Source organism: Sitodiplosis mosellana, unplaced genomic scaffold, assembly GCF_009176505.1.
Source record: "Sitodiplosis mosellana isolate CC-2019 unplaced genomic scaffold, AAFC_SMos_1.0 Smas_scaffold_30, whole genome shotgun sequence".
Taxonomy (NCBI): Eukaryota; Metazoa; Arthropoda; class Insecta; order Diptera; family Cecidomyiidae; genus Sitodiplosis; species Sitodiplosis mosellana.
The window spans coordinates 980741-990038 of record NW_022595272.1 but is presented as its reverse complement, the minus strand read 5'-3'; the positions used below and the strand labels follow the sequence as shown (position 1 = coordinate 990038).

Here is a 9298-nt window from a genome sequence, read left to right as displayed (position 1 = left end):
ACATTTCGATTGTTCGAATGTCATTGTCATAAAAACCGGCTAACACGTTCTGATGCACGTAGCAGATAACGCAATTTCAATTATGATTAACTTGCTAAAAAATAAGAATTAAACCGTAGTGAAATTGATTTCATTTCAATTTTTTCATATATATATTCCCATAGTCGGTTATCATTTCATTTAGATGAAAGCCACCCATTCAGATAACAACGACACATATATTTTGGTGTGATGGCAGCACTTGAATCGTGTTTGACGTTTAAAACTGTATAACACTCTATAAATGAAAAGGACCAGTTTTCAATGTATGCAAATCAATACTGCGTTGGCATAAGAACTCGAATAGCCGCAAAACACGTCAAGTCATCTTTAATACAGCCAAAAATATAAAATAAGTGCAACGTTTTGGTACCGGCTAAACAGAAGAAAGAAACGTCGATTCGTTGTGTCGTCAATATTTTTGAAATTGAATCCTAATTCAAGACTTTCGCTATGAAGTCGTCACTAAACATTTTTTTAGTTTTATCATCAATCGCGCTATGCGTTTGTGCCGAAGCCATCTCAAGCATCGAATTGAACCGAGACAATTTTGAATCGGAAATCAAAGGAAAAAACTATTTGGTCATTTTCTATTCACAAAGGTAAGTTTTGAATCGGAAAAAATCTACATTTATTAAAAGCTAAACCTCACTATTGTTGAGGCTCTTCAACAAGGTTTATTCCATTTACATGATCTGTATTCGACGTTATCGTCTGACTTAATTGAGACAGTTTTGATATCATATGATTTACGAGCGCACATCAAATTTGTTGAACTTTAATTCGTTTGATATGAACACTATGAATATTTCCTTGAAATAATCCCAAGACTTCCCGAAATTCCCTGATTATTCACATCAAAATGCATGAATTTTGTTAATCGTTTCATAATTGTCCGCGTGAAAGTGGGCGGAAATTCATTTGAGTTGTTATCAAAACTCTTATCAATTTGGCTTTTAAAAAAAAAACTTTCGTTTTTTTTCTCTTCTGCAGCTGTGAGTTGGGCAAGCGCTTGTTCACCAAATTCGATAAATTAGCTGAAAATATCAACAATCGTGATGATGTGAAACTTGCTTACGTTGATTGCAACGCTGATTCAGAATTTTGTGATTCAAATGGCGTAAAAGGTGAGAGAAAAAAAACACAATGAACTTTGGACTGTGTTTACAAATTGCATAAATGCATAATTGCATATTCATGTGTTTCGTTTGGTTTCATACGAAACATTTAGGTTTGGCCGTATTTTTCTATCCAGAGGGCAAAGAACGAATTCAATTCAGCGGTGTCAAGTCCGAAGAAGGTCTATCGCGTTTCTTGATTAAAAATTTGGGTGATTCAATTTTGGTAAGAATTTTTTTTGGTTGTAATCAAAAAAATGACGCATTTGAATGCTATTTTAGAATTCAAGAGAAACTAATTTAATAATCCACATTAAAACAATGTATGAAATTAAACTTGAAAAATAATGTTGTTCCATTACAATAACAGGAGAATTTATTGGAAGTTCCCGAAAAATTGGATGCATTAAACGATTTGACTGATGAGACGTTTGCCGATCATGTTGCCGTCGGAAATCACTTTGTTAAGTTTTATGCACCATGGTGCGGTCATTGCCAAGTATGTATTGAGAAAATGATTTATTACAAAGTTTTATATCCAAAAATCTGATTAAATGTTCATTATTATTTGTAATTCTGTAGCGTCTTGAGCCAATCTGGAATGAATTGGCTAACTCATTGGAGTACGATCCATCTGTGTCAATTTCAAGAATCGACTGCACTCAATATCGTTCAATTTGCCAAGACTTTGAGGTGAAAGGCTATCCAACGTTGTTGTGGATTGTCGATGGTAAAAAGGTTGAAAAGTACAGCGGATCGCGTGCCGTTCAAGACTTCAAAGCATTCATTGAAGCAAAGACTGCCACTGAGAAAAAAGACTCTGACGAACACGACGCTAAAGTTGAGGAGATTGCTGTTCTTCAATTGACTGGTGGTAGCTTCAATCATGGTGTCGAAAAGGGCGTTACAATCGTTAAGTTCTTTGCACCTTGGTGTGGTCATTGCAAAGTAAGTTATAAAAATAATATATCATTATTTCAATTGAATACAGTTTTACCTTTAATCCAATAGCGTATGGCACCAACCTGGGACGAATTGGCTGTTAAGTTTGCCGGTAGCACAGTTGCCAAGGTGGCCAAAGTCGATTGTACTTTGGAGGAAAGCAAGGATTTGTGCAATGAACAAGGTGTTGATGGATTCCCAACAATTTTCCTGTACAAAAATGGTGAAAAAGTCGAAGAATACAACGGTAACCGTATGCTGGATGATCTCTTCGAATTTGTCAGCAAGCACGCACAATCCCATGATGAACTTTAAGTTGTGTTCAAGCCAATTTTAATATGACGAGAAAAAAAAATCCCATTAAGCTAATTTTTTAATTGTATCAATTGTAGCCATACATTAGATTGAATAGATTTGTATAGATCTTGCACATTTTATGTACAGCGAACTTTGTTTATTTGATATTTAGTTGTAATTTATGGCAACATACTCCAAATCCCGATGCAATTAAACCCTTTTTTTTCTGTAACAGTACCTAAAATACCTAAATGAATCGAAATATTATTTAAAAAAAAAAAAATAACAATAAAAACCAAATCAGGAGAAAAAAAAGAATGACAAGAGTTTTTATTTTATTTTGTAGAACGGCGCATGGCGAAGAGATCCACACAAATGTTTTATTTAGGCTTTGACTTTACAAGATGAAGTGTTTTGAGTTTTTTCTTTGTTACTCCAAATCATGGTTCATGATCATAAATATACAATTCTTAACATGTAACACACCCTAGGTGCGGGTTCATTTCTACAAGTTCATTTAGCTGCGCAAAAAAAATAGTATCTTCCCGCTAACTTAGGGCTCTGGTTGTTGCGCAAGTAAATGCATAGTACAACTTTTACTTTGTGTTTTTGTTTGTTTCTGTTTTCACTTTTATCATTTTATATAATTTCTTGTTAATCAATTCTTTAAAGTTTTTCAAATAGCTTAGTTAAATTAGGAGTAAATATAATTACGATGAAAGAATATCATTTGTTTTTTTCTTTATTTTTGTTTTTGTTTTATCTCTGTACTTTGGTCCTATTCGGTTGTATTCCATTCATCGGTGGCATTGTGATGATGATGATGATGGTGATGGTCTTGGTCGATGAATTCGACGTGCGTGAATGGGAAATGGCCGGTTTTGCCACGCAATTCACCCTCCCATTGGCCATTAATATTTGTTTTAGTCACGGTGATGACATCACCAACTTCGAGCTTCAGCGCAGTTTTATCGTATGCATTTGGTACGCGTGCCTGTTTCACCCGCGCCAACGCTGGTAGCTTACGATTCAAATTTGATTTTTTTAATGTGTTATCAGACTGATGAGGACTAGATTTTCCAGTGTTGTTCATTATATTACCAGCACCGTTATTCATTGAACGTTCCAATGTATTGCTGCAGTTGTTCACTTGACTACTACTACTGATGTCGTCGCATTTTTGCACATACGGCACCGGAATTTGGCCAGTATGGCCGAGCGCATTTCGTGCCGTCCACCATTGCTCTTCATCTTTGCTTACAATATACAAAATTTCACCCTTTTTAAAGGGAAGATCTTCGCCGTCGGTACCATCGAAATCGAATTTGGCCATCACTTTTTCAACTTTACGTTGCACTGGACGTATCAATACGGTCGTATCCAAGTAGTGGATTTTATAAAAATCTAACAGCTCTGGCAAATCGGCAAACGAATGATCGCCGATGCGATAAACGGTTTGCAGTGATGGCGTGTGCTGTTGTATTTTGTTGATGATATAGTGACTCACTTTAGTATTCTCTTTGACACATAGAACATAATCTCCAGTTATTGTATTACTGTCGCGCACTAAGAACACGCCATTATCACGCTCTTGTATCAACAGCTCATTTGCGTCCTGCCGTGACATTGCACCAAAATACCAGCTATTCCGATCATGTGCGTCAAACGTGTGTATTGCCATTTTGATTGGTTCTCTATCTTTCTCTCTCTCTCTCGCTCTAATTGACTTTGCAGTTTATCCAACAGACTTATGCAATGACGTCCAAAAACTTCATATCGATTATTTTACAATATTTGCTGTTCCGTTTTTTTTATTCGTTCCCTTCTTGTTGTTCTTTTGTTTTGTTCTGTGTTTTTTTTTTTGCACGGTTAACTTACGTATCTAAAAATATAATTCGTCTTAAAATAGTTTAGACATTTGGTTGCATTCTTCCTTTGAGCCGTATAATTTGTGATTTTACTCTCTCACTAATCTTTCGATTCATTTACAAATAACTAGGGCTTTATTGCTTTGATTTCAATGCTCTCTTTCTCATTTGATTACCATAACATTATTCGTATATTTATTATGTTGACTAAGACAATAATTCTCTTATGACTCAATGGAGTGTTGTTTATCTTCAATGTAAATAACTGATTACATTCGCTGAGATTTATCTTAAAGCAAAATGTTACTGTGAGCAATCGATACTTATGTTTTCTTTTCTCTCTCTATCTCTCTATATATATAACTATCTCTGTCTTTCTCTTTCTCTCTCAGCTGCTTTTCACCTTGTATACACTCAAAATAGACTTTCAACGAATGGCGAGAAATGCAGAATTTATGAGGGAAAATACGTCACTCATATACATTAACTGCACCTCACGGGCGTTGTGCTATACCAGATTTGTGTATGAATCGGTTTTTTGTTGTTGTTGTTGTTGTCGATGTTGTTGTTGCTGCTTGTGTCAGCAATCAATATACGCTGTGAATTGAAGCCGAAAAAAAACAACAATTTTCGGTATCAGCACCCGTATCTCGTTTTGTTGTCAATTAAATAGAAATTCTTTAGCATCGAGACAGCGCAATAATTTTCTTAATCGAGCATCTAATATGGCGCATTGTCGCTTAATTTGTACACTTGAGAAAGTAAAAGAACGATATGTGCACAAGTCACAAACACTAACAAACGCATGCACAAATCATTTGCCACACACTAAATACGTACATTAGACGGCTGGGGCATGTATTCAATATTCACAATAATTTTCGTATTTTTCTCAAATCGTTTACAACAAATCTCTGGAATATCGATTACCGATTGCTCCGATTTATAATTTCAATTCACAAATGCATCCAATTCGATATGTATTACATAATTTTTCTCATAAATGCAGTCAATCGTAATGCAAAACAATTCACACAAATTGTATTAATGATGGATTTTGTTGTGTTCTTCTTTTAGTCTATGTTCTTGTAATTCGGTTTCTTTTTTTTTCTTCTTCTTTTTTTTTTGGTGCGTTTCAATGAAATGGTTATTGTGCGTATGTACGCTGTATATCCAATGCAAGCACTGATTAAGTTGTCTGAATTTATACAATTCACACCCTCGAGTCGAGTCAAGTCGACACACAATACGACTATGCGACCTTTTTTTGTAGTGTTGGTTGGTTGGTTGTTCGTTTGTTAGTTCGTTTCCTAATCTAAATACAGTAATTATATGCGGGATATACCATGGCTCTGTGTGTGTCTGTGAACCAACTTCACTGCAATTCGCACTGACCTTGAAAGATTGTTTACAATCGATTCACTCGCATAAAATACAATTGATCTCTTTGATTTTATGTGAATTTCGTTTTTTTTTTTTTCATTTTTATTATTTAATAATTTCTTTTGTTATTTTTTTTTTGTAATGTTGGACTCGCTTTTCAAATTGAATCACACTGAAAATATACGTTTACATGTTTTTGACGTCTACACAGAATTTGTGGAGAGTGAGAGCACAAGTGCTTTGACATATGTCATAAATGTTATGTGTATTTCTTTTGCGTTTGTTCGATTAAAGTCACTTGCTGTGTGATAAAGTGACCATTGTTTTCATTGGTTTCGATTCATTTTGTTGTCTCAAATTCAATAATGAGCAAATAAAACTAAATCATTGAAAATGTTTTATTGCCTTCAACGTTCCGTTTGCAAACGATAGGAATGTGATAGGATAGACTGATAACATTTCAACCAAAAATAAAACATTTGTGTATAGCATCGCATTAGAACATCCAACTTCATACTTCAATCGCTCTCTTTTCAAGCACTAAGGATTTTTTTTTGTGGGATCCAATTGTGGAAAAATGGATGGTGAACAGTCAAATCAGGATTCAAATATCATCGAGGTAAACCAAATACACAATAATACCAATAAATGTATAAAAAAAAACTTTCAGATAATAATTCTAATTACGCTTCAAATGCTAAAAAAAATCCATTGTTTTCAGATGAATAATGCGACTAGTGTTTTGCATAAAATTGCCAACATGTATGCAGAGCAACTGATGTCTGATATATGCTTAGTTGTCGGTGAAAACAAGTATCCAGCACACCGTGTGATTTTGTGTGCCAGCAGCGAAGTGTTTCAGGTGATGCTCATGAATCCCGAATGGAATGAATGCCGTGAAAGTGTGATCGAATTGAAGGAAGAGCCGTGTTGCGTTGAGGTTTTTCCACAATTCTTAAAGTATCTGTACGTAGGCCAGATACGAATTTCACTCACAGCAGTCATGCCGATGCTTGCATTGGCCGATAAATATAACATAAAGGTAAGAAAAAATTTTTTATTTCAAAGTGAAAATTGGTTGGAATCGAATTTTTCATATGAAAATGTTCAATTTACACGCAGGATCTAGTGCAATTGTGTGTGGATTACATGATGAAGCACATCTCAAAAGCGGCCACCCAAGGTGTATTGGTGTCTTGGTTGCACTATACAATTTCATTTAGCCCATATCATCAAGAAATCACCGACGCCATTCAACAATTTCTCAAATGGAATCTGGACATAATTGCCGAGGCTCGTGATTTTGTCGATTTAGATATAAACATATTGATTGCATTGCTACAGCAGAACGATTTAGTGCTAAAAAATGAATATGAATTATTTACATACGCCGAAAATTGGTTCAACATGAAAAAACGACAACTGGACCATGAACAGACGACAAGCAGCATTACCGATGAACAAAAGGCACAAAATCTTCGTGATATACTTCGATCAATTTTCATTCACATTCGATATCCGATGATGAGTCCTCGCGATCTTGCCAATTTATTATTGAAACAGACCATCAAACAAGATGCTGACTTTTTTGTCGAACGCATTTCGATCGGCATGACCTATCACGCTGGCCAAACGGAATGCATTGAAAAGGTGCAGCGCAGCATTGAAGGTGCGCTACAATTCACGCCAAGACTGTACACATCAGATACGTATTCCATGAACATAGATGTTCCTGACTTTGAAAATGTCGAAAATTATCAAAAATTTGGCGGCTGCTTTTTCTCTTTACGAAGCCTGGCTGAACAGGAGAATCCAGATCAAGATGGTAAATGACGCATTTCATTCTATTTTTTACCAATTTTATAAATTGAGATGCAAACATTTTTTCTACAACTTTTTTAATTCGCTTTCCACAGACATTGATTTCTATCAGTGGGACATTGACTTTTATCCGCGTGGTATTCGGTATGGCAAAGCTCAGATAATTAATGTTTACAATTTACCCGGATCTCTGGAAATACCTGAAGTACTGTTGCGGACTGTTCGTTTAAGTGTTACCTGCAAATCGAGTTTGGAAGTGGATCAAAGATTCATGGTAGGTTGACAAAAAATGAAATCAACTCAATTTTGAATTGAACAATAATTTCAGAATAATCCGTTCATGTGTTTTCCTTTCAGATTGGTGTCCTAATTGCCGGCGTTCAGAATGACATTAAGCATGTTCGCACTGTAAACGTTTGCACGTCATATTTTTCGAAAACAAATCCAACACTGAATATCGACAATTTACTCCCATACGATGAACTGGAGCTGAGCACAATCAAACTGAGTCCACATCTCATTGGCAAAGATCGCAATTTATTAAATCTACAAGTCATTATTGTTCCAATGGGTGTATTCACTTGTTACGACACGATTCCATTCGAATTCAAATAGCCTTTTTCTAGACATCTAACTTTTCGATTCGCACATCGTTCACTCATATAATACCATCTAATCGTTCACATTCTACCATTACATCCATATGCTATTGTTTCCTTTCTTTAAATTCTAATCACACGAGCCTAACGCCCTTTTTAATTATAATGTGTTATAACATTTTTTTCGGGATAGGCAGTCATTTAATCCATGAGGAATGAAATAAATTTGCTCCCAGAATGTTTCAATGTGTTAACGTTTTAATTTCAAATTTAAGGACAAATAAAGGAAATTTAGAAAGAATCCACTTGATTGGTTCATACTTAGAAATAGAATTATATCGATAAAATCGAAATAAATCATTGTTATGCAGAGCATTCGCTTCTTTGGTCATTTTGTATTGGTTCTGGAATCTCGGTTTTTATGAGTAGAAAGACAAACGCACAGCCTACAAATACGTTATAAGCATTAAATTAACTTAAGTTGACAAAACAATTTGACAAAATGACGCATACTCAATGTCAAACCACCGAAAACATTAAAAATGAGATTGCAATTGTGTTCAACTAGGACTCCGACCAAATTTGTTCCCACCAATCCGCCGATTCGACCGAATGCGTAGATGAAACATGTTGCCATTGCCCTGTATTTAATGTAAGCATGTTTGAAAACTGCAATTATCGCAAACAGTCTATTACGTTCAATCGTTTACCTAACATTTGTTGGGAATAAACCCACAGAGATGGCACTTGTTATCGTTGCGCATATGCTGCAACTCTGGAAGGTAATAAACGTTGCGACAATGGTGTAAAATTCCGTAATAAAGTTCAATGCGACCGAACAAGCAGCTGAGATTATTAGCCAAATTGCTGGGAAAAAAATAAATTAAATTTTTTTTTGCTGAGCAAATATTCTGGAAGAATTAAAGCGATAAAAACTCACGGACTAGTATTCTGGGGCTAATTCTATCCAAATAGAAGCTTATCAATGTAGATAAAATGGTAAACACCAGTCCAATAGAAAACATGACTTGGTAAATCGTTGTATTTTTGTTATCAGCATTACACTTTTCATCGCTATAAAAAAAAAATCGTTAAATTTAAAATTCATCAAAAGAAACTCCCCGAGTACTTTTCTCATTCTGTAATTGAATGTCCGAGAATGAAAACGCAACTTCTATTCACAACACATATAAGTGAAACAAAAATAAAAAATTTATTGAAATGAAACAAC

At 35.0% G+C, this 9298-nt stretch overlaps 4 protein-coding genes across 4 annotated transcripts; 2 read left to right on the top strand and 2 right to left on the bottom strand.

The window, feature by feature from the left end:
• The first annotated feature begins 187 nt into the window (after positions 1–187).
• On the top strand, positions 188–2711 carry LOC129569190 (thioredoxin domain-containing protein 5). The gene is made up of 6 exons (XM_055447801.1): positions 188–641; positions 1033–1166; positions 1271–1383; positions 1528–1656; positions 1740–2105; positions 2169–2711. The coding sequence occupies exons 1-6, from the start codon at positions 493–495 to the stop codon at positions 2412–2414; spliced, it is 1137 nt and encodes a 378-aa protein (XP_055303776.1). The 5' UTR covers positions 188–492; the 3' UTR covers positions 2415–2711.
• A 12-nt stretch (positions 2712–2723) lies between these two features.
• On the bottom strand, positions 2724–4265 carry LOC129569192 (adapter molecule Crk). Its single transcript, XM_055447803.1, has one exon. It carries the CDS (start codon positions 4075–4077, stop codon positions 3175–3177), a length of 903 nt encoding a protein of 300 aa, XP_055303778.1. The 5' UTR covers positions 4078–4265; the 3' UTR covers positions 2724–3174.
• Positions 4266–5490: 1225 nt separating this feature from the next.
• LOC129569189 (galectin-3-binding protein) lies at positions 5491–8368 on the top strand. Its single transcript, XM_055447799.1, has 5 exons — positions 5491–6266; positions 6369–6689; positions 6770–7472; positions 7564–7742; positions 7826–8368. The coding sequence occupies exons 1-5, from the start codon at positions 6225–6227 to the stop codon at positions 8081–8083; spliced, it is 1503 nt and encodes a 500-aa protein (XP_055303774.1). The 5' UTR covers positions 5491–6224; the 3' UTR covers positions 8084–8368.
• A 62-nt stretch (positions 8369–8430) lies between these two features.
• On the bottom strand, positions 8431–9137 carry LOC129569193 (uncharacterized). Its single transcript, XM_055447804.1, has 4 exons — positions 9008–9137; positions 8778–8934; positions 8581–8708; positions 8431–8513 (listed from the first exon to the last, which is right to left on the bottom strand). Exons 1-4 carry the CDS (start codon positions 9090–9092, stop codon positions 8431–8433), a joined length of 453 nt encoding a protein of 150 aa, XP_055303779.1. The 5' UTR covers positions 9093–9137.
• Positions 9138–9298: the final 161 nt, after the last annotated feature.